Below are 24957 nucleotides of genomic sequence, written 5' to 3'. Positions count from 1 at the left end.
AGCACCAAGGGACCCAGTGCTCTGGGAGTGGGAGGAGGCTGAGGTCGCTGAGCCACTTGTTGTCTTGTCCTCTGAGTCCCTGTCTTGGCATGAAGCCTCTGTCTGTAACCCCCAGGCTGCCAAAGCCCAGCCTACCTTGATGATTGAAGGATTTCCCTAAGATGGGAAAAGAGGGAGAGCTCCAAGTTGTCCACAGCATTCATCCAGAGCTGGAAGACAGAACACACAGGGAAACCAAGGTGGGTGGAGAGAATAGGCTCCAGGCAGTGTGAGCAGGTAGGGTGCCAGGTGTGGTCTTCTTTGGCTTGGAATTACTAACCCAACTTACCAGCTCTGGAATCAGACTAGCTTTCTTGACAGCTAGCAAGCAGAGGGCGCCTCCACCAAGGGAAAGGGCAAACACCATCCTGTCTTCCCCATCTCTGCTGCTCCCTGGAGGTTCACAAGGGTCTAGATTCCAACCAAGGACACCTGCACTAACCATCTCCTATATGTGCCCCTACCCCCCTCCAGGCCCCACAGCCTGTGTGTTCACACACCAAATCCATCTTATTCTCCTTGGATCCTGCAAGGCAAATACTAGTGTTTCTAACTGAGAGACGAGAAAACAGAGGCTGAGAAAGACCACTGAGTGACAGGTCCCTCTTAACACCAGTTAAGTGATAGGACTAGGATTAGAAGCTGGGTCTCAGAGTTTCGCTTGTGAAAACGAATCTGACCAGTATCCATGAGGATGTGGGTTTGATTCCTGTCCTCAGTCAGTGGGTTAAGGATCCAGCATTGCTGTGAGCTGTGGTGTAGGTCACAGATGTGGCTTGGATCCCACATGTCTGTGGCTGTGGGGTAGGCTGGTAGCGGTAGCTTCAATTTGACCTCTGGCCTGGGAACCTGCATATGCCGTGGGTGCGGCCCTAAAAAGAAAAAAAAAAAAATAGAAGCTGGGTTTCATCTCTCAGGTTTTATGTTACAGCAACTATGCACCCAACTTGTGCATGCAATTTCTCCAGTTCCCCTATCTCTATAGACTGTAGCACAGCCCACATTCCCATCGCCTATACAATAGAACTACTTGTGAAATGCACTGAGATTCTGAAAGTGAAGTTTTCATCAGGTGGTTTGCTTTTACTCATAGTAAACAAAACGCAGCTGCTCCCCATCCTTCTGGGGCAAAGGTGATGGTGTGGCTTCATGTCTCATTTCTACTTCCCTTTAGAGGGTTCTATCTCTCACTGAAATACCCTGACGTTTCCTAAGGCCCAGAATCTAGAAGGTTCAGATGTAGGGTTTTAAGAGTGCACTCACAGTGGCAAAAAGAACTCATGCTTACAAATGATACCATTTGCTGGAGGCAAGCAGCATCATACAAAGTCCTGAGACAATATCATTATCGGCATTTAGTAAGTAAGAACAGGGAGGCTCAGAGAGAAAGTAACCTGCCTGGTGCCCCACCGTTTTTAATTGGCAGAGACTGGCTTCAAAGCCTGGTCTGTCTGACCATGGAGCCCACTCTCTCATCTCCTTGTTGTGTTCCCCCACAGGCATCTCCTGCAGACAGCAACTCAGAGGGTCAATAATTAACCACACTTGAACCAAGCCTGTGGCCAAGGTTCCGTCCTTTTGCTTCCAAGGGAAAGCAGGAGCACTTCAGTGGACACAAGTTTATCAGGAAGGCAAAGACTGTCCCTCTCCAATCCCCAGGGCCCAGCAACACACATGCCACATAGTGGGCACTTAACAGGGATCCATTGCATTTTTTTGAAGACAAAATACAAAGTAAACCAAGGTAAGATAAATGGATTATTCTTAGGCCAGAAACAGGCTGACAGATTCCCAGCCCCTGTAAGCACTGTAAGTCAGTGCCCAGTACACCCTGAGGTAGGGGAGCTGGTGTGGATCAACGTGGCTTCTGAGGAGGTGGGGTAGCCAGACGTGGCACCCCAAAATACCCAAGAGGATGCCAAGAGCTTTGCACACTTGGAATATTTAATCATGAAGGCAATCTTTGAATAAATAAATCATACACCAGGTTCTGTGTTGGGAGATGGGAGAGCTGAGAAAGTAAGACAGGAGCCCTGTCATACCCTTTACCCTTCCCACAAAAGCATACCCTCCCCCCAATTTCTTTTTCAGAGCCTTAGACCAATAAGAAGTACCACATGGGAGTTCCCATCGTGGCTCAGTGGTTAAAACGAACCCGATTAGCATGCATAAGGACTCGGGTTTGATCCCTGGCCTCGCTCAGTGGATTAAGGATCCAGCGTTGCCGTGAGCTGTGGTGTAGGTCGCAGACGCGGCTCAGATCCCATGTTGCTACGGCTGTGGCGTAGGCTGGCAGCTATAGCTCCCATCAGACCCCTAGCCTGGGAACCTCGATATGCCACAGGTGTGCGAGGCCCTAAAAGACAAAAAGACAAAAAAAAAAAAGTTGCCACAGCACATAAATTTAAGGCTGCCTAGCTATTTTAGAAATGACTTCATGTAACACCAGCTGTCTGAATTTGGGGAGGTGTGCATAACTGAATCTTTGGGTTGTTACCCTGTGTCATATAACCCCTGACTGCAGGCTGCATTAAAACGTCTGGATTAAATTTGTTTGAATAGCAAATGAATAATGTGTCAAATTCTGCTTTCTCCCCACCCCTGGGACCACCTCCTTCTCCGAAAGAAGTGGCTTGTCCCTCTTCAAGAAACCAAAAGCCACAGGAGTTCCCATCATGGCTCAGTGGAAACGAATCTGACTAGTATCCATGAGGACGCAGGTTCGACCCCTGGCCTCGCTCAGTGGATTAAGGATCCAGTGTTGCCATGAGCTGTGATGTAGGTCGCAGACATGGCTCAGATGCCTTGTTGCTGTGGCATAGGCTGGTGGCTACAGCTCCAATTCGACACCTAGCCTGGGAACTTCCATATGCCGTGGGTGCGGCCCTAAAAAGCAAAGAAAAAAAAAGAAAAGAAAAGAGAGACCAAAAGCCTAAGACCTGCATGACTTATATTCCTGACCCTTCCAGCTTCTCGGCTTCCTGCACACCAATCAATATGGGTCCCATGCCTTCTCCACTCTCTAGTCTCCAATCCCTCCCTCTCCTTTAAGGACATGTCCCATCAATAGTTAATTCTCTCATCAGTATTTTAACCACAAATTTTTCACTGTTTCCTCATGCTCAGACTCCAGTCTCCTAAGTTCTGAAACTCTCCCCACAACCCTATTTTCTTCTTTTTTTCCTCTTCAAAAACCCACTGACTGCCCACATCCAGCCTTCTCCCCACTCTTCACGTCACATCTGACCCCACTTATTACATTTCACTAGGCCTGTGAGGGACCTCAAAACACAACACATCCACCTCTGCTCTTACTTTACTTGATGCAGACAGATACTGGGGAAACGCCTTCTTTCTGAAATCCTTTGCTCTCAATCTTTGAAAAATTTTATTTCATGTCATTGTGTTTTATTGCAGTGTTTTTAAGCATGTTTTTTTGCTGGTTTTTATTTGTTGCTTACATTCTTAATTCCAGTGTTAAAAAGCACCAGCTCAGCTAAAGGGTCCCTTTACCCAGGGAGGCGTCAGGGTGGTGCTCACGGTGGTTCCAGGAGCTAACAGTGGGAGCAGAGTAATTCCTGGGTGGGACTGGTGGCAAGGATGCTGCGGCACCAAGCTGCCTGAGCACGGCTGCGGCATTCTGGAAGGGGCATGCTATCTTATTCACCAGGGTGGTATGGTCACCTGGGCACACCTCCTTACTGGACAGGCAGCCCACGCCCCAGGCCTTGCTGGATTCCCCCATAATCCAGCACAGGTGTTTGTCCTGGTCCAATGAGGTCATATTTTATTTAGGATTTTTGTAGCTTTATTTATGAGAAAGACTGACCTATATTTTTTCATTTACCACACTATGCGTTTTTGGTTCTGGTATCAAGACTAACTCATAAAAGAAGCTGGAAGAACACCCTTTTCATTTCCTGGAAGAGTTTATAAGGCTGGAAGAGCCTATTTCCAGACTGACTGAACTTTCTTACAGATGCCCTGGGCCTGGACTTTCCTTGTGAATGTTGCTTGTTCACTTGTTTGTAAGATTTTAAGCCTGTGACTCCATTTATTTGATTATGGGACCTGTGACTCCATTTATTAAGATTATAGGGCCATTTGAGTTTTTTACCTTTTTGAGTGAGCTTGGGAAACAAATTTTCTTGGAGATTGTTCAAATGAGCTCTGTGTTCACATTTATGTATTTTTTTTTTCATTTATCCTTTTTTTAAATTTATTACACACATGTGCTGATCCTACCTTCTTGTTACCTCTATTGCTTGCTCCTCTGTGGTTATTCTTCCTTTTTCCCTCCTAATAGAATTTAGTTGTGCCTCCTGTCTTTTTTTTCTCGACCAATCTCGATAGGTTCATCTGTTTTATGACAATCACTTATTGCCCTTTTTAATCGCCTGAATGTTTGTTTCTTTCCTATTTAATTAATGTTCTCATCTTCATTTTTCCTTCTTTCTTTCTCTGAATTTTTTTTGTTAGTTTTTTGTGGTTTTGATTTTGCTTTCTTTTTTCTTGGTCATTCTGACTTCTTGATCTGGATTAAGTTAAATTATTCATTAATTTATTATGTTCACTAACTAAAAATGTTCTCTTTCCTAATATATGCACTGATGACTACAAATTTTAGCAGTGTGGAGGGACTAGATCCAGGTTATCACCCACGCCTGCTCCCAGTGGGCTCTCAGTAGGTGATGCTTCGTAAATGGATCTATCCACCAAAGTTCTGTACAATACTCCTCCCTCAGCCTCAGGTGTGCACTCAGCACCTCTCACTCCTCCCTTTAAAAGAGCATTTATAAACAGAAGAGCACACCCAAAGGAATTGGTATGTTTTAAAGCCCTCAGATAGATGGAAGCTTACAGTTTCAAAGTCCGTTTCCAGATACTATCTGATTTGACTCCACACCAGCATGTGAGGGCAAAGTGGTGGTCTCCCTCTCACCCATGAGAAGACTGAAACTCAGGGAAGTCAAGTGACTTGCCTGAAGCCACACAGCCCATTAGCGGTAGGAGTTAATTATAAGCCAGGGCCTCTGAGCTCTAAAAACTTTGTGGCTTTCTCTTTCATTACTATCTTGACTTTGGAGAAAGCCGACCTGCTGGGTCTAGAGGAAGCTCCCGGCTTTCTGTACCATCACACATGTTTCTTTAGAGTTAGTGACCAGTCTCCAGTTTACCTCGAAATTGCAAAGGATGTGCTGGAAGACACCAACGTTGATGACAGCAGAGGACCCAAAGCCCAGTTCTGCAGTGCCAGCGATGGACAGGATCAGCTGAAAAATGCGGTGGTTTAGGAAAGAGGTCTTTTTCCTCAGGAGAAACGCCATTATCTGAAAAGGTCAAAACACAAAGCGGTTTCCCCATGAACGTGTTGTAATGGCTCTTTCTCCCCCACCTGCCTGTTCCTACCAGCCCCGTCTGAAAGCACTGTTCTCTGGCGCCGCCTTCTCGGCTCCCTCGTTCTCAGAAGGAAAACACGAACCAGCCTCTGTGACTGCTTCCCCAACGGTGTGCACTGTTCTGTACTTGTGAGGCTTCACCTTTCACTGTGGGCCCCTGGCTCCTTCCTGAATTTTCCACATTTCCAGAATGCCACTCTTTCGGTTTCCCTCTATGTTTTCTGAGAGCTTTTCTCATTTTCCTTTACTGGATCCTACATTCATACCCATCCCATCAATGTTTCTGTATCCCTAGGAAGCCACCACCTGCCCATAAACCCAGTTACACCAGCATTACCTCAGGCTGCAGTAGCAGATGTGCCATTCTGCTGCATCAGGCCCTGGGACACAGGCAACACACAAGCATCCATACCAAGATGGAGGCACTGGGGCCCCCGTGGCCCACACTCGTCTCAAAGACTAATAAGATGAATCTCCCCTAGCCTCGTGTCTCTGTTGACCTCGGTCACACAGAAGTCAGGCTGCCTCGCCATGCACCGGCACCTAGGTTCTCATCTGCTCCATCTGGATCTTCAGCTCAACTCATCCACAGCTCAATTCCCAAGACCCGGATGTGACATAGTCCACCCATCTCCTCATCCTCTCAGATACGCTCTTTCAATGTGTCATTAGGAAGTCTCACTTGTCATGGACTGAATGTTCCTCCCCAAAGTCACATGTTGAATCCCATCCCCCAAGGTGGTGGTATCTGGAGGCGGATCCTTTGGGCTATAATTCACATTACATGAGGTTATGAGGGTGGAGCCCTTAAGGATGGAATTAGTGCCCTCATAAAAGTCATAAGAGCACTGTCTTCCTCTCTCTGCTCTGCCATGTGAGGATACAAGGAGAAGGTGGCCATCTGCCATCCAGAAGAGTGTTCTCACTAAACCTGACCATGCCACCACCCTGCGCCGGGACTTCCCAGCCTCCAGACCTGTGAGGAAATTAATTAGTTTCTATTGTTTAGAAGCCACCAAGGCTATGGTATTCTGTTACAGCAGTCCAAACTAAGACAACTGTGATCAGCAAATAATACCTTTTTAGACTGTTCCAGTCACTTCTCTGGCATATCTGAAATCTGACCACTCCCCATTCCCCCATGAGGACATAATTAAGAAAGTTGCTTGAGAAAAATCACTCAGACTGACTGGTTTCACTTTACGTTAAAAGTGTCAAATGTCGAATGGGTACTCAGTGTGGTCTGGCAGTCCGGCTCTGGTTTTCTAGTAAGCTGGTTTTCCTCACCCTAAAGAGAATTATCTCATCTCTTCTCTCCTTCAGCTTTCCTTCCCCTCCACCATCCAATCGAGCACACAGCTGGGAATTTAGAACCCATCAGACGTGAACAGTCCCCCCTCCCTACCACCAGATCCTCAAATGTGGGGACTGCACTCCTTCCTGTCACAAGCAGGGTTTCCAGTCACCTGCAACCCACCCCTCGCCTGCTCTTCTGGTAACTCTTCCTCCTAGTTTCATCCATCTTCCTCTCTTTGTACTTCCTTCCTGACAAACATGCCCTAGTAGGTCTCACCTTAAAAATACCCCTCCCTTGATCCCTAATCCCTCTAGCTTGGGCCTCATTTCTCTACTCCTCTTTGTAAGTAAACTTCTGGAAAGCACTATTGACATACTCAGGCTCCACATCCTCATCTCACATTTTCTCTTCAACCCCCTTAGCATTAGAGGAGCTGGCTGCTACCTCTTCCCACCCCCACCTCCACCTCAGAAGGGTCACCAATGGCTTCCAGGTGCCAAATCCAATGGGAACATCCCTGCTCGTAGTCTGCTGCATTACTCATCAGCATTTAGTGTTGTTGAACCATGCTCACCTCCTCAAAACACTTTCTTTTTCAAAGTCTTTGACAAAATGTTTCTTTGATTTCTCTTCCCTCTTTCTTCTCAACCTCATGGGTTGGGTTTTCATTCTAAGTTCCAAGCTCTACCTGGTTATTTCCCATTGCTTCATCCATCCTTGTCTTTCCTTTCCCTACTCTATGTCATCGATTTCCTTAGATTAAACGTCGGCATGATGATACTGAGGATTCTCGCCTCTATGCCACCCGCCCAGTGCCCCTCTGAGCTCCAGAGCCCAGTATCCCGCTTGACAGTTTATCCTTGACGTCTCAGACATTTCACACTTGGCACATCCTGAATGTCTTCTTCCTTCATGTGGGCAGCCCTCTGGGTTCACAGCGCTGGCTGTCTTCCTGTGCTACCTTCCCAGACTGCTCACAAAGACCCTGAGTCTCCCCAGGACAGAAATGTAGTCTCATGTGTTGGGTTCTATCTCAGTCTCCCCTTTGATCTTGCCTCTCCGAACTGTCTTCCGCACTAGTGTCAAAGGTCATTCTAAAGCATCTTTCATTCCACTTCCTTGTTCTAAGCCTTTGTATGGTTACCCATCATCTCTAAGATAAAATCCACAATCCCAGAGTGGCAGGGTCCAGACCTTTCCCTCCACCACCATCCAGGCTGTGCGTTGGCCCATGTTTGTCCTTTCCTCCTGGTCACATGGAGGAACCTGTATTAGATCCCGCAAGTGTTTCTAATGTTAATCCGGACCACCATCCTCCTTCTTTATCATGCTATGAAAATCGTCTTATAAAACTTGGCTGGAGGTCACCTAGTCTGACAAGAGGATGATAAATAAGTCTGACAAAAGTAACACATAGAAAGGGTTATGTTCTTATGTTCCCACATCCAACCAGGAAACCAGCAAGTGAATACAGAGAAAAAAATGTGGAAAAAATGATTTAATACACTCCTGAATAAGCCACTTAGTTCAAGATCCTTGTTTTTATCCACTGATTTGTTCCACAAATCCATACTGAGTACCCACTGCCTACCATGTGCTCTTAGGATATAGCAATGGACAAGCAGACCCAGTCCTGCCCTCATGGGGCACCTTTCTAGAAGCAAAACAGACCACAAATGTGGCAAGGAAGTAGGAAGATTTGTCTAGAAAGGGATGATGTAGGAGAGGGGTTCTATTTTATAAAAGATATTTAGGGAAGGCAATAATAAATACAATAGTAATAATAATAATCTTGTTTCTTTACTCAATCCTGCCATTTCTCACCTCTTCTACCACTGCCCAGCCTCTCCTTCCCTTTGAAATATTTCTATTTTAAGCCATAAGAAGAGTTTTGAATTTTCTTTCTTCTGCCTTCATTTGTAAAGGTAGAATAAATCTCTGAATCTGAGGGTTCTTTACTCCAACAAAGTATTTGGGAGTCCTTGTCTCATAATAATAATACTGTCTCATGATAATAATATCTGTTTCTTTATCTCATTACAGAGACGTCATATACCATCATCAATGAATGTTTGTGTCCCCAGAAAATTCTAAGGTGAAGCCTCAGCCCTAGTGTGATGGTATTAAGAGGCAGGACCTTTGGAAGATGATTAGTATTAGCCACAGACAAGTGAGTAGTCCCATTCCAATCAGAGCCCCCTCTCTGGCTGCTGTCACCTGGCCCCCCACTCTAGCCATGCTGGTCTCAGGACCTGGGGACCTCCAGTTTCCCTTCTCCAAAAGACATGCTGAGGGAACATCCATTTAGGCCAGCAAAGCTCCTCCCTGTTCCTTGGAGATGATGGCCCTTTGGGGGACACTGTAGGCTGAGATGGAAGGGTGGGATTACCTGATACCCACAGATGTGCTGCATCAGGCAGTCACACATGACATTGCTGGTCAGGACCGAGTGCAGGACTTTCACAGCCGCGTACATGGTGTGGTCATCCGTCGCTAAGGAAATGAGACCCAGGAGGATGGCGGGCCCGCCAATGAAGTCCAGGCTGCTGGCAGCAGGGCTGGAGTGGAACACCCTTACGCCTGCAATGGGACAAAGGGCACTTCTGAATAGGACACAGCTTCACTCCAGTGGAAGCAAGAGCTGTCAATGACATCATCGCTCATAACAGGGGGCGATGTGCAAAGGACAGGCCGGGAGGAGGAGGAGGAGGGCTTTGAAAGGTTTAGGTCACTGAGAAATCCTGTGCTGAGTCCTGGGTCACCAAAAAGCTGGCACCGTCCAGGGGAGTTCAGATCTCTGCCCTCTGTCTCCATCCAGAGTGCTGCTGCGCCAACTGCCCTCTAAGCCTCAGTTTGCTGGTTGCTCTGACAACTCCTGAGTCCTGTCTGCCCTCTAAATCCTTCAAGGTTGGACACCTTTGCATCAGTTTGCGGCTCTGCTCTTGCCTGACTGCAAGGGATCCAGGCAACCACAGCCATTGCCTCTGCTCAGAGGCCCCACCACCCTCACTAGATGGTCTCTGTGGTACACAGATGCCAGCTTGGTTAGTAGGCCACTCTCAGTTGTTAGATGCAGCAAAGTGAACCAACCTCTGCTGGGAGGCCAACCCTCTGGTGAGGTTAACCCCTCACCCCGAACTCTCGCCCTTACCATCCTAGCTCCTCAACCTGCTCTGTCCTGCCTGCTGCTCCAGAATTCCAGGCTGTGCAAGTGAGGACAGACACAAGCCCTTCTTCCCAAATAGCTGTAAAGGTTCGTACCTAATTGGCCCACAGCCACGCCGCCAATGGTTCGAAGAGAACCGGAGAGGTGACCGGCACAATTTCGCAGCAAGAACACAGGCATGGCATTGTCACGGGATGAAATGTTCATCTAGAGAAATTGGCAACAGTTAGTCCTAAGAAACTTTCCTGGAAATAAAGAGGTCTTGCCCATGAGGTCCTGGAAGGCAGGCACCAGAGGCTGGACTCAGTCAGTAGAAGTCAGTGAATGAATAAGACCTGAACCAATGTCAGGGGGGACTGATGCCAAAATTCAGGTTCCCCTGTCCTGCCTCCCAGGCTCTGGCTGAATCATAAGGGAGCAGCTTCAGTTACGCCATCATGCCATTCATGTCCCACATGCTCATCAGTACAAACAAATGCTCACGGTGAGGAGCTAATGAAAGGAAGAAGGACCTGAGGACACTTGGAGGTAGAACAGTGCTGTGAAGGACAAGGCTGCCTCCTTCCCAGTCTAGAGTGGTCCAGCTCTGCAAGCCTGGGCATCACTGATCTCAGAGGCCAGGAAGACTGGAACCCTGGCCTCCTCCATCAGAAGGTTCTGTGCTGGCAAAGCACGGCTTTGGTGCTCAACAGGACCTAACCTCTGATCCTGCCCCCTCCGGAATGCAAGGCAGACTTCTGTCTTGGAGGGTGGAGAGAATACAGGCAAATCAGCCCAAATTCATCAGCAGTAAACAAAAGAGCTCTTTATGCAGGGATTAGGAAGTACAAAATCTAATAGCATCTTCATTTACAGACACGTCTGCTTGCTGTTTTGCAAATTTGTTGTTTTGCTTGAACCCAGTGACTTAAAGAATATTTTGCAATGTTAGGGGGTCAGTAGCGCCCAGAAAAGGGAAGCTCAATAATGTTCCCAGTGTCACAAAAGTCTTTTAAATATTCCATTTGTTCTCGCTCTGCGGAGAAAAATAAAGAGCACCCATTTTCTTCTCTGAGCAGTTACAAATAAGAGGTCTAGTCTTGGGGGCTGCAAATGGGTGGGGAGCCATAGAATATTGTAACAAATGAAGCCGGAAGCTCGTCTGACTGTATCCATCTTCACATGCACAAACGTGAATCAGTATTCACTTAATCACTGAAAGCTAAACCAAGCCACGTGATCATGATTCCGAAAAGGAGCAGCAAGTGAAGTTAGAAGGCATACCTCTTTGGCAATCAGGCGACTGTCCACCTCATTGTATGTGTTTCTGATGTCTGCAGCACTGGTGACAGAGGAGCTGGCGATGTGAAGACCAAAAGAAACCCTTTCCTCTGCAACCAGGGGCAAAACTTCCATACTAGGATCCTCTCCTAAAATAACACATCTTGGCTTTACTGAGAAGGAAATTAATCCTCAGAAGCATAAACATCTACACGGCAAAGAAATCACTGAGGAATGTCTGTACACTGTTATATGTTGTTACATCGCATGTTGTATGTTGTACCTCCACCTGTGTTTTCCAACACATAGAAAACTAGAGAATCTCACATGCTTGGCCCCACTATAAAATAGAGGCTGTCCAGGTATGAAATGACTAAAGCTTGAGACATCCATCAAGAATGTAAGCTCACTCCCAAAACCAAACTGCTGGGCTGAAAGCCCTAAGGTTTTCAATGAGCTTCATGTCCGTGGGGAACCCCTCCCTTGGCATTAGCACCTGGGGCCCCGAGTCGAAGAGAGCTAGCTGGGCTACTTGAGAACCATGGTGTGAAGAGAGAGTTGCTGAAACTTTGGCTCTGGCCCTGACCTCCCCACATTTCTGGCCACTGCCATTTGCCAGAGGAAATGAAGTTCAAAGACGACGTGGAGCCTGGAGACAGAAACACTCCACAGCACTCAATCGCCCTTCCCTATGCACGAAGGCTTCTGTACATAGATCCATTTATCATTCTTCCCAGATGGGAGCTGACCCCCTTGACTTGACAGAGCACAGAGAGCAATGCTCCCTGCTTGAACAGCCAACAATCAATAATGAAAATGTGGATGTTTTGTCTGCCTGTTTAATAATTGAAGACAACAGTATACTTTAGTTAAAAAGCTTCTTCATTAAAAGGAATGTAACTCATTTATCTCATTCTCTTCTCTCATTCTTTGCTGATGGTATTACCCACCCACTTTCCTCCATTATGTGCTTTGGAGTTGAAATCTAAAGGAGATTGTCATTTCCTTTTTTGCGACATTTTCTGTTGGCTTGTAAATATGTAATGATCCAACTACCAAGGTCTTCCCTAATGACTGCCCTGTGCTGAGCTGATTCTGTATAAATAAGCTATAAATAACTGGATGTCCATTTAAAAAATAATATCAGCAAGATCATTATAAATCAAAACACCCCATACCTTGGGCCTGCACAGCTTGGAAGTTACCACAGTATCTTGGGCCAAGTTTGTTAATAACTTCCAGAGTTTCCACTGAGATGGCTTCTTCGAAGAGGTACGCAGGGCCCAGACGCCATATTAATGATGACTTTTGTTTCCAAACTCGAGGGGTAGCAATATATCCATAAACATCCACAAATGAGGATGGATCCATTGAAAGGAATGGTCCTGGTAAGACCTGAATGTACAACATCTGTTAAAATAAAAAAGTGGGGTGGGGAGGGCATGAGAGGTGTTTAACCTCAGAATCAGTCAAATAAATACATAAAATATAAAATGATGTACCTTATTCTTCTCTCAAAGTAAAAATTTACTCTATCAAAAAACATTACAAAGATACTCTCATACTGAAAATTCATACAACAGTTTGTAAAATGCTGGTGGAAGTAACAAACTGTGCTTTTGGAAACAAATTTGATAAAAAACATAAAATGCCACTAAAAGATTCATCTTTTTTTTCCCAGTCATTTCACTAAGAACTTAATGTCCAATACCAGCACTTTAATTAAGTTTTACATACTAAAAACAATTATAGACTGGAAAGGAAGAAATAAAACTGTCTCTATTTGCAGATGGCATGTCCATGTAAAAAATACTAAGGAGTCAAAAAGAAAAAACCTCCTAGAACTAATAAGTGAGTTCAACAAGGTTACAGGATACGTGATCAACACCCCAAAATCAACCACATTCTACAGACTAACAAAGAACATGAAGAAACTAAAATTTAAAACAACACTGTAATTCTTCAAAGAAAATTAAATACTTTTTTGCCCTGCAAAATCCCATGTGAAAAAGAATGAAAAGCAAGCTATAAATTAGGAGAAATTATTTGCAAATCACATATCCAACAAAAAACTAGTAACTAAAATATATAGATAAACTCTTAAAACTCAACAGTAAAAAACAATAATCCAATTAGAAAATGAGAGAAAAACATGCACAGACATCACTGAAGAGGAAATACAAGTTCAAATAAGCACAGGAGAGACTATTCAATCCCATTAGCTATTAAGGAAATGCAAATTAAAAACAAGAGCTATCACCACACACCTATCAGAATGGCTAATTTAAAAAAAAAAAGCAACATTGACAAAATAAATTTAAATTTTTTTTTTTTTTTGGTCTTTTTGCCTTTTCTAGGGCTGCTCTGCTCCTGCAGCACTTGGAGGTTCCCAGGCTAGGGGTCTAATCCAAGCTGTAGCCGCTGGCCTATGCCAGAGCCACAGCAACCCCAGATCCGCGCCGAGTTAGCAACCTACACCACAGCTCATGGCAACGCTGGATCCTTAACCCACTGAGCAAGGCCAGAGATCAAACCCGCAACCTCATGGCTCCTAGTCGGATTCGTTAACCACTGAGCCATGACGGGAACTCCAAATTTTTAAAAAAATTTTAAAGGGGTTACAGCCTTCGATGAGAGAAATGGGGGAAAAAAATGACATCACCAAATGCAGAGAAACTGGATCACTCATCCATTGCTGGTGGGAATGTAAAATGGCACAGTCACCATAGAAATACAGTTTGGCAGTTTCTTACAAAACTAAACATGCACTTACCATAGGACCCAGCAATTGGACTTCTAAGCAATTATCCCAGAGAAATGACTAGTTTCAAAGCCCATGTAGATAAAACATTTTGTTTGTTTGTTTTGTCTTTTTAGGGCCACACCCATGGCACATGGAGGTTCCCAGACTAGGGGTCCAATCGGAGCTACAACTGCTGGCCTACACCACAGCCACAGCAACGCCAGATCTTTAACCCACTGAGCAAGGCCCGGGATCAAATCCACGTCCTCATGGATGCTAGTCAGGTTCATTAACCACTGAGCCACGACAGAAACTCCCAGATAAAACATTTTTACATGATATTGTTAACTCAGTAGTACATAAAATTTTCTATGCAATAAAGTCACAACTATTTTTTTTTTTTGAGTTTGACTGTTTATCTGAAAGTTACTGGTTTTTAAGTAATCTGAGTATTGATTACAAAAGTGTGATTTCTCTCCCATCAGCTGTGAATTTAGAGCCCTTTTCTGTGACTTATGTCTCTCCAGTCAGTTAAGTCTGCACAACTATTTTTTTGAAGGGAAAATAAATGGAAAGAAACTATAAATGATGGTAAGGTAGAAGAAATATAGGTATTTGTTCTTCCTTATTTTTCAGTTATTTCAAAATGCATTTCTATTATTTTTATAATGACTATGAAATTACTATATACATGAATATGTATGTAAAGACATTTCTAAAATGAGAGGTTACATAATTTCAGAAATATTCTTTTTCTCCCTACCAATTAACTAAGATTTTCAAATAAAAACCAAGTTTCCAGCCGCCAAGCCTGCCTAGAGCGAGGTCTACTGCACTAATAATTCTTAGTCTCTCCCCTTCCCCATCCTCTTAGAGGTTTTTTCTCCCACATGAGAAAGGTGCCACGCCTCCAATCCACCTTGCTCCTTTCTTCTCAGATCTCGACAGTGTGTCACTGCACCATTCAGCTGATTTATAAATATAAGATCTCACAAATGACTCCCAAATCATTTTGCTCAATTCAAGCTATTAAAATACTCCCCCCCTTTCCTCAGTTTAACTCATCTTCTCATGGAAATATAAACAAGGGCTCTAATATCTGAGATCAGCTGTTTAGCTAGGACATCCCCAACCAAAGTCCATCTTGTTCTTGTCCAGCAGGTATCTCCATCTCAACACAGGTCTTTATGTTTACCTCATTTCATTTCACTTGGGGAGCCCTACCCAATGACTTTTTGAAACCATCTTGGAAAATCAATCCTGTCAGGCTCGGCACTTGGCCATTCTCCATGGCATATTTTGGAACATTCTCCCGGCATCATGCCACTTCCCACCTCCCTGGGGACAGACACTGGTTTAGCTTGGCCCTTTGGGGTTGGAGGTTCATCCATGTACCAGTTCACTACACAACACCATCAGCCAGGCCATGTTACTCCTTGTGGCTGGAAATGCAAGGTAATTCATTAAGTGTTGATTGCATGCTTTCTGTGTACCAACCCCTGTGCTAGGTGTGAGCAAGATCCACACATCAGTGGGACACAACTCAGCCTCAAAGTGCATGGACTACTTCATGGAACACCAACCTATTCTATGAAACAAGAGAGAATTCCAACATGTTCTGTGAAAGAAGACAAAAACTAGCCCATTCTGTAATTATGCCTGAACAAAGACCCTGGGCAACCACAAAAGTGACCACACTTTCCATCCTGGCTAATGTGAGTGACCACTGCTCCTTTTCCCCATGACAGCTCAAGCTCTGCCCCGCTTCCTCCTGCCTCCTGAATGAAAGTTCTTAACATACATAGACACCAAATTGCCTCTCTTTCTGACAGCACCAATTCAGAACAGACTCACCTCTACTTCTTTGAACCCTCCCAAAGAACACCTAAAATGAGCCCCAATCCTATTAGTTCTTCCTAACTCCTTGTTACTCCACTCGATAAGAACTCTTGCCACGGCAAGCTTTTGTTTTATACTATATGCACGATCCCAGAGGTATTTGGCTGGTGGGCATGGACAAGTCCTAATAAGTAAGACAATACCTAACATATAGTAGGTATTCAATAAATATTTAATGTGAGAAGGATGGAAGGATGGAATGAGAGAGGGAGGGGGGAACTGCTCATGATTGAAGCAAAAGGTGAAATTTTATGTTTCAGAGGATATTTTTTATGCTTCAGATGACTCTTTCTGGTTACCACAGCTTTTTTGGATAAGACAATTTTACCAGATGATTGCATCAAATTCATCTTCGGGTATTCCACAGTTTAGATTAACCCAATGGTTCTCACCCTGGGGTGATTTCGCTCCCTCCGGGATATTTGGAAATGTCTGGACATTTTTGGTGGTCACAAATGGGCAGAAGAAGCAGCTATGGCATCCAGGGTGCTGGGGTAGGGGGTGGCACAGATGCTGCTAAATGTCTTAATATACACAGAATAGGTCCCCACAACAAAGAATTATTGAGCCCTAAATGTCAAACAATTGAAATGAGAAACCCTGTTAATCTATGGAGTTCCCGTCGTGGCGCAGTGGTTAACGAATCCAACTAGGAACCATGAGGTTGCGGGTTCGGTCCCTGCCCTTGCTCAGTGGGTTAACGATCCGGCGTTGCCGTGAGCTGTGGTGTAGGTTGCGGACGCGGCTCGGATCCCACGTTGCTGTGGCTCTGGCATAGGCCAGAGGCTACAGCTCCGATTCGACCCCTAGCCTGGGAACCTCCATATGCCGCGAGAGCGGCCCAAATAGCAAAAAGACAAAAAAAAAAAAAAAGAAAGAAACCCTGTTAATCTAAGGCTTTCCATTGTAGCTGCATATTGGAATCATCCAGGAAACTTTGAAAACTCCACCAAATTACCCAGCCCACAGAGTTCTGCTATGTTTGATCTGGGTTGCAGCCTATGCAAGAGAACTTTAAAAGACATTCCAGGAGTTCCTGTTGTGGCTCAGTGGAAATGAATCTGACTATCATCCATGAGGACAAAAGTTCAATCCCCGTCCTTGTTCAGTGGGTTAAGGATCTGGCGTTGCCATGAGCTGTGGTATAGGTCGCAGAGGCAGCTCAGATCCTGTGTTGCTGCAGCTGTGGTGTAGGCAGGCAGCTATGGCTCCAGTTCGACCCCTAGCCTGGGAACCTCCATATGCCACAGGTGTGGCCCTAAAAAGACAAAAAAGAAAAAAAGACATTCCAAATGATTCAAGAATTCAGTCTAGGAGTTCCCACCGTGACACAGTGGAAACGAATCCAACTAGGAACCATGAGGTTGCGGGTTCGATCCCTGGCCTTGCTCAGTGGGTTAAGGATCCAGTGTTGCCGTGAGCTGGAGTGTAGGTCGCAGACTCAGCTCGAATCCCATGTTGCTGTGGTTGTGGTGTAGGCCAGCAGCTGTAGCTCCAATGAGACCCCTATCCTGGGAACCTCCGTATGCCACAGGTGCAGCCCTAAAAAAAAAAAAAAAGAAAGAAAGAATTCAGTCTAGGTAAAGATGTGGTCTGGCACATGGATGAAAATCTGCCTGCCCCTACCCTCTGTGGTCTTCTGAGTCTGTCTGTCTCTGGCTTCTTCGGGGACCCCTGGCAGTAGCTGCTGGAGTATGTCTTCCAGGTCCTCATCTCCCAGCTTCCTCCCCTGGGACCCAGGACCTAGGGGCCTTTCAATGGCAGTGACAAGATGCTTCCTCCAGTTATGTGTCCACATTTCATTACCTTCTCTAAGCAGGGGATCATCCTTTCCTTATCAGTCCTGCAAGATACCAGATCCTTTCCTTACCAGTCCTGCAAGATCTGGTATCTTGCTCCTAAGTGTGGTGTGTAGACTAGTTGCATTAGATTCACCAAGGAACCTCTCAGAAAAGTAGACCCTTGGGCCCTGCTCAGACCTCCCTGGAGAATTCACACTTAAATGTGAGAGGCCTTAAAAAAAAACAAAACAAAAAAACAACAAAAATGGAGTTCCTGTCATGTCTCAGCAGTTAGAACCCAACTAGGATCCATGAGGGTGTGGGTTTGATCCCTGGCCTCACTCAAGGATCTGGTGTTGCCATGAGCTGTGGTATAGGTCACAGAGGTGGCTCGGATCCCGCATTGCTGTGGCTGTGGAGTAGGCTGGCAGCTGTAGCGCTGATTGGACCCCTAGCCTAGGAACCTCCATTGCCACAGGTGCGGCCCTAAAAAGCAAAAAAAAGTAAGAGGCCTTGCTTTGTTCACTCTGGAGAGTTATATTCTCTCATGACTATTTTTACAGTCATAATGTCATGACCATTCTCATTTCTGTGTTTTACTTTCTGCCCTGGCTATATGACTATCATTCCAGTTTCTGAAGATGTCTTTTTACGCCTGAGCTCAGCCAGGTTTATTCTGGACAGCAAAAGGGTTTCATTAGATACCAATGCTGACACCAACTCCAGGGTGGTGTGCCCTGGAGGCACAGCCACGGGGCAAGCACAGCTCGGAGGAGCCATCTCACCTTGGCTGTGCCGATGACCTGTCCATCCAGATAGGTGGAAACAGTACAGTTCCTTTTCATTTCCTTGGAGACAACCACAGCCAAGTGGTGCCACTGACCACAGGCCAGCAGCTGGCCACACCGGACGCGAAGCTGGCGTCCTGCAGAAGGCTCAAGGTCATCCTCGGGTTCCATGACATCTGGAGGAAAATACACATACCAGACCTCACTTGCCCTGTCAGGCAGCAGCAGCCCAGCAGAACCAGGCCTTATGCCTGAGGCGCCAAGGCCAGGCCCCACCTCACTGAAGACTGACATCAGCAGCTCTCATTGCTTGAGCTCTTGCTTCGTGCCAGACACCATTCTAAGGACTGTTACAAATATCAGTTCATTTCATTTTCAAGACAACCCTATGAGGTAGGTGCTACTGTGAGTCCCACATCATCTTGAGGCACAGAGAGGTTAAGTAACTTGCCTAAGGTCACACAGCCAGAGTTCAAACCCAAGAGTCAGGCTGCTGGGTCTTCCCCTCACTAGACTGCCACCACAGTGATGCACATAGGCTGGCAAAGTCCTGGGAGTGAGGGGCCTGGGCAGCTCTGAGGTGGGCAAAGGACACCAGGCCAAACAGTGGGCCTTCCTGTGTCTCACTCTGCAAGAGGGACACGCAAGAAGAGGTGTGGCTGTAAGACAATTCCCTTGGCCATCTCGGGCCAGTTCAGGCCCTCCCAGGCAGGTGAGCTTGGGGAAGCAGGCTGAGCTTTAAACGGCAGAGCCAGAGCATGATAATGTGAGAAAAAAAGAATGTATACATGTATGTGTAACTGGGTCACCCTGCTGTAGGGCAGAAAACTGACAGAATGCTGTAAACCAGCTATAATGAAAAAAATAAAAATCGTTATAAATGAAAACAAAACAAAACAAAAATGGAAGAGCTAGAACCAGCTACCAGAACAGCTAAGGGACGGTGGGCTCCCAGGCTCTTGGGCCAAGAGCTGCTGATTCACCACATTTTCCTCAAGCATGGGTGAAACCAGCTTTGACCCCTGCCACCTTACCCAGGGGCTGAAACTCTTTCTCTTCTGTAGACACAACTAAGGAGAGGTCTTCCGGGCAGAGGCTGACAGAGAAGCAGACGAAGGGCTGCTCGGTCCTGGACAGGTGGCGCACCAGGGTTAGGAAGCGCAGTGGGTGGCCCTCGGTGACCGCACTGTGCCTGCTGATCAGGAACCAGCAGGAGAAGGTCAGGCCCCCGGACGGAGGGAAGGACCTGGCAGCACCTGGCGTCAGAAAACAAGCATGCCTTTAGGCTTTGTCCTGCTGCAGAGTCCTGCCTAGACTCACCGTGGCCCGACTCAGCCCAGCCCTACCGTGTGCCAGCCCTGTGCCTCGCCTTACTCACACCCACTTTACCTCGACCCCATGCGGCAGGATGCTCTTAGCTTCTTATTCATACTTGGCAGGAACAGGTCATATTCCCTCCAGGACATGAGCCTAGATCCTTGAAGCCTCTCTCTAATTCTGGCCCACCTATTATCCTACCCTTCATTGCCAAGGGAGAGGAGAGGGGGCACAACCTTGAGATCTGTCCTCATGTGGCCCACTGATCAGCTGATCTAAAGCCGGGCTCAGTGCTACATGGAGCAGAGGATGGCGACCTAGGTTGGCTGAGGATTACAGGGGAATGCTCCACTCTAGGGCAACCTGTGCCCCCCACATTGTAACAGGGTTGGCAATAGAGACAGGGCCCACTGTCCTCAATGAATGGGCAGAATCACACTTGGACCCCCACGTCAATGGGCCGTAATTTCTGGGGCCCCTCAGCGCCCACCCTCCCATAAAAGCCCAGACCCCAGCCCTCCCCACAGGGAGTGCCTGGTCTTCAGCTGAATGCAGGACAGTGCAAAGCACGCCAAGGCCCAGTCCATCCCTACACGAGCCAAGGACAGTCTTGGTCCTGGATGGCTATCAATGGAGAACTCATATTCCTTTCTAGAGAGAGCTGTAAGGTGGGGTAAGGTGTCCATTTTAGGCTCTGTTGGTCACTGACAAAGGGCATCTCACCCAGGCTCAGCTACCAAGTCACCAAGTGAGCCCATCAGTGCTAACTGATGCCTCTATGTGCAGAGCCTTGCCTGGGCCCCTGGGATGCACAGGAAGCAGGACAGCCCTGCCCCGAGAAAAGCGTGCCCATGGGAAGGACGACTCCTCTCCACACATGAGGACCAAGAGGAAGACTCACACTTTCTGGAAATGCCAGGTGGAAATCTAGAACCGAGGCTCCCCAGGGACTTACTCCCAGAGCAGGAGGTGGGGACCTCAGCAAGCTCTACCACCAGGGACGCACCTACCTGTCCCAATTCCTCCGGAGACTGAGTACTCGGTACTGGTTCCCATCACCGTAGACAGGGTCGGAATAAACAAACAGCTGGGAATGGGAAAGTGTCTCAGATCATTGAACAAGGCCACCTCTGGCATCTCCCAATCTATCCTTCTGCAGGGGCCTAACTTCCCCCAGACCATGAGGCCCCATGGACAGGAGTGGTTGATGCTGGCATCATGGCCCTAAGAAAGGGATCCACTCTGGAGGCAATAAGGGAGGGAAGTCCAGAATGCAGACACACAGGGGAAGGGGAGGGTCCTGGCCCTCCATGGCTGGGAATGCTGCCCCTGAGAAACTGCTGAGAAGATGGGGTGTCCATGACCCACTTTCTACCACTGAGTGTGAGAGCTGATGGGAACTACAATTTGTAGTCAATATTATAACCCCCCCAAGGCACTGGGAAATTAATAAAGTATATTTCAGGTATATGAAAGCCTGTCATACCCGTAACCTTCCACGGACATGTCAAATTCCACGAACGATGGAGCCAGGGCCGCCCTCTGAGGTTGCAGGTTGCGTGGTGAGGTCATGGAGATGAGACTCAGGGCTGTCTGAAGGGCAGTGGTGGAGCCCTGGGTCTGTCCTGAGGGCCTGGAGGCCTGTGTGACTGCTGGGTGGGGGCTGGCATCCTGGGCGGCAGCCGCAGGACCCTCGGCAGGCATTGGTGCTGCTGCCTGTGACCCTAGGGCAGCAAGCCAGGAGAAGAGTTGTGTCTGTGCCTATGTTCAAATCATTTCAGCCCCTCTTCTGACAACAGCCCTGATATGTCTGCCACAGCCCCGAAGGAGGGCTCTGCAGAGCCCCAGAGCCCCATGCATTTCCTTTCCATGGGGGTAGCCTCCTGGGCCTTCCCAACTGACCCTCGAGCCCAGGCCCTCTGCTGATTTTGATAATGTGGAACCATGGTGACAACTTGCTCCTTCTAGAAACTTCTTTTAATTCCATCAGAGCCCCCACCCTTTTCCAACACACCATTTTCTATTGCTGTCATTGGGCTGCCCCCCTGGCTATCCCTCACTCGGGTTTGTCCTGGCTTTCTGGCCTCCACACTCTTTCACAACAGTGTGTCTCCTTCCAAGCTGCTTCCCACCTCTGCTGCCAGCCCAAGCAAGCTTGTCTCTCCAGCCCTGCTTTTCAGTTGAGCCTCCTTATAAGAGGCCCCACCCCCATAAAAGAGGTGGTGGTGAGAGTGTACTTGAAGATTCCCATGCAATCTTCCATTCAGCATGTCCATGGCTTTCTTTTCTCCAAGCTGGTTCCCTGAACCAGCACCCTTCTAGGCACCAAGCCAATGCTTTGTCCTCCTGACCCCCTAACTGCCCCCTGAGCACTAAGCTATGCAGAAAGCTGACATTGTACCTGTGTCCACGGGCAGCGCTGGGTACTCCTGTATGACCTGAGACATGAAGGTTTCCACGCTCCCTCCCAAAGGGATCAAGTACACTCTCACCACCACCTCTTATATGGGGGTGGAGGCCTTTCTCCTTACAGATCTGGTCTTTATATTTGGGGGACCATTGGTCTGGTCCCTATGCTTTCCCTCATTTGCTCCACTGAGCAGCAGTCAAAACCATTTTTAAGTCTGTGTGTTTCCCATCTACTGTAAAGGATCCCTTACAAGGAATGCATATTCTCTTTTAAATCCCACTATCTTTCTTTCCTCTGTCCTCACCTGAGCATCCAGGGTCCCCTCCGTGCACAGGAGATGAATTGAGGACTTTTGTTGCAGCCGATGGAGGTGAAGGAATTCCAAGACCTAGAAACTGTCTGAATACCATAAGAAACAAAGGAACCAAATGAAGACACCTTACAGGCTGAAGTTTTCTAGGGCTTCATCTGAGCACTGTCCCAGATCCCAGGGCTTGCTGGTTCCCCTTCCACACCTTCATTCTTCTCTCTGCCTGGAAACCCTTTCCTCAAGCCATACAGAAACAGGGCGTCCCTGACCTGGCACCCAGACCAGAGAGCTGGTAACTTAACAGGTGACCAACTGGGAGCCTCAAACTGAAACTTGGGAGGGAAAGGATTTTGTCAAAAACAACTTCGTCATGGAGTTCCTGTCATGGCTCAGTGGTTAACAAATCTGACTAGGAACCATGAGGTAGCGGGTTCGATCCCTGGCCTTGCTCAGTGGGTTAAGGATCCGGCGTTGCCATGAACTGTGATGTAGGTTGCAGACGTGGCTCAGATCCTGCGTTGCTGTGGCTCTAGTGTAGGCCGGCGCCTACAGCTCTAATTAGACCCCTAGCCTGGGAACCTCCATAGGCCATGGGAGCTGCCCTAGAAATGGCAAAAAAAAAAAAAAAAAAAAAAAAAGACCAAAAAAACCTCCCAACTTCGTCATACTTTAAGTTTCTAATGGAATTGACTGAACAGCTGAATTAAGCATGGTGGCCTTGTCTGACAGCCCCATGGCTAGAGGCTGAAAAAGGCTGGCCTGGCCCATAGGTCCCATGCCTGATGGCTGGAAGGATTGCTTCCATCCCCCTGCGGTTGGTCCTGCGTGTTAGCAGGGGTCAAGCAGGCTTGTGGCCATGGGCACCACCCTCCCTACACCTACATTGTCCAGGGTGGGGAGGCCTGGCCACCAATACTTGAGACCCTTGACCTCCCTCATGCAGGCTTTCTTTCCTCTGCCTTTTTGTCTTCTGTGTCTGCTCCACCCCATGCATCTCCCCTCCCTGCCATGGCTCTCCTGGAAGCATGTGGCTTCATGGAGGGGCTGCCATGGGGGAAGCCCCTCAGGCTACAACAGTGCTGCCTCCGCTCCCCTTCTTGTTAGGAGACCCAGTCACTGCCCTCATGCCAGCCAAGCTCGCTGTGGTCTAGCCTCTCAGCAGTCAGGCCCTCACTGCCCCCACCCCACCCCCACCCTCATCAGGGCATCTTCACATGCCCTGTTCCCTCCTCCTCTGGTCTGGTGAACATGTGAACAGGCTGCAGGTTTCAGCCACCTCTGTTCTCTTGAAGGCCCCCTCTTTATGCCCAATCTCCCAACTGAGGCCCTCCTGGCTCCTCAGAGCTCTCAGTCTGCACCGAGCAGCCCCAGCAATGAGATTCTGTACTGTCAGCAGGGCTCTTTGCTTATCGCTCCTCTCCCCCAGACCATCAGCTCCAGAGGAAATGCTGCATCGGCTCTGTGGGCCACATGCTGCTGTGGACCTAAGGCTCCTCCCTGGACCTGCAGTGTCCAAGGCTGGGAAGGGGAGAGGGCCACAGGGACACCCGTCCCTCTGTACTCATACTGCACACAGTGCACAAGCACAGCTGCCAGGGGCTCGGCAGCGTTTACGGCACGGAACACAGTACCTTAATACATCCGGTTCAATGGCTTGGGAAGCTAGCTTTTCAAAAATCCTGATGAGCCTTGAGTGCAAGGGGCTGTTGCCGGTGCTCAGAGGCTGGTGGCAGGAGGTCATGAGGGTCCTGAGCATCCCTGCCTCACACATGACCTGACGGTTCTTCTGCGACTTCACCAGGGACTGGATGTGACTGGCCATGGAGCACTGGATCTCCTCAGAAAGCTAAGAATAAACAAAAAAAGCGGTAAGCCCTTGAGATGGGCCTGGTTTTTGTTTGTTTGTTTGTTGTCTTTTTTTATCTTTATAGGGCAGAACCCACAACATGTGGAAGTTCCTAGGCTAGGAGTCAAATCAGAGCAACAGCTGCCAGCCTACAGCACAGCCACAACGACATGGGCTCCAAGCCGCATCTGTGATCTACACCACAGCTCACAGCAATGCCTGATCCTTAACCCACTGAGTGAGGCCAGGGATGGAACCTGCGTCCTCATGGATACTAGTCAGGTGCATTACTGCTGAGCCACAATGGGAACTCCCGATGTTGGCCTGTTTTGTGGGCTACTGTGGTAGGCACCTGACTAGGCCCTGAGTTGCCAGTGGGGCAAGGAGACTGGGCCCCCACAGCCTGTTCTCACTGCCCTCCGTCTCGGGCACTCTCAGGCGGGCCCTCCTCACATGAGCTGCCGAACAAGTAAACGCCTTAACACAGAGGCTGCAAACTGGCAGGAGAGAGGCTGCGTCAGCCTGAGACATGTGGTGTTTGACTCACATGACTGTTTCTAAATGGCCAACATTTAAAAAGTCTGGAGATTCTCCATAAAAGTCCAGGCAAGGGGCCTCCCTCACAGAAGGAAAGGTGTGGTCAGGCTGCTTTGCCATCCTGCGTCTGTCAAGAAGCCCTGGGCCTGTGCCCTGTAGTGGGTT

General features: G+C 47.7%; 1 protein-coding gene across 3 annotated transcripts in view; it reads right to left on the bottom strand.

Moving 5' to 3' along the window:
- Positions 1 to 24957, bottom strand: part of WDFY4 (WDFY family member 4) — a 280348-nt gene that overhangs the window by 157449 nt on the left and 97942 nt on the right. For all 3 annotated transcript variants that reach the window (XM_047759613.1, XM_047759614.1, XM_047759615.1), the window contains exons 14-25: positions 24041 to 24255; positions 22404 to 22498; positions 21176 to 21413; positions 20700 to 20776; positions 19407 to 19628; positions 18370 to 18548; positions 12340 to 12571; positions 11165 to 11310; positions 9997 to 10108; positions 9125 to 9315; positions 5217 to 5369; positions 136 to 209 (exon numbers count right to left, since the gene is read on the bottom strand). In XM_047759613.1, coding sequence (XP_047615569.1) covers positions 136 to 209; positions 5217 to 5369; positions 9125 to 9315; positions 9997 to 10108; positions 11165 to 11310; positions 12340 to 12571; positions 18370 to 18548; positions 19407 to 19628; positions 20700 to 20776; positions 21176 to 21413; positions 22404 to 22498; positions 24041 to 24255 — 1934 coding nt within the window. The remainder of the gene's footprint in view (positions 1 to 135; positions 210 to 5216; positions 5370 to 9124; positions 9316 to 9996; positions 10109 to 11164; positions 11311 to 12339; positions 12572 to 18369; positions 18549 to 19406; positions 19629 to 20699; positions 20777 to 21175; positions 21414 to 22403; positions 22499 to 24040; positions 24256 to 24957) is intronic.

This window comes from Phacochoerus africanus, chromosome 15, assembly GCF_016906955.1.
Source record: "Phacochoerus africanus isolate WHEZ1 chromosome 15, ROS_Pafr_v1, whole genome shotgun sequence".
Lineage (NCBI taxonomy): Eukaryota > Metazoa > Chordata > Mammalia > Artiodactyla > Suidae > Phacochoerus > Phacochoerus africanus.
The sequence above is the reverse complement of the archived record's forward strand: the minus strand, read 5'-3'. Positions and strand labels throughout refer to the sequence as shown.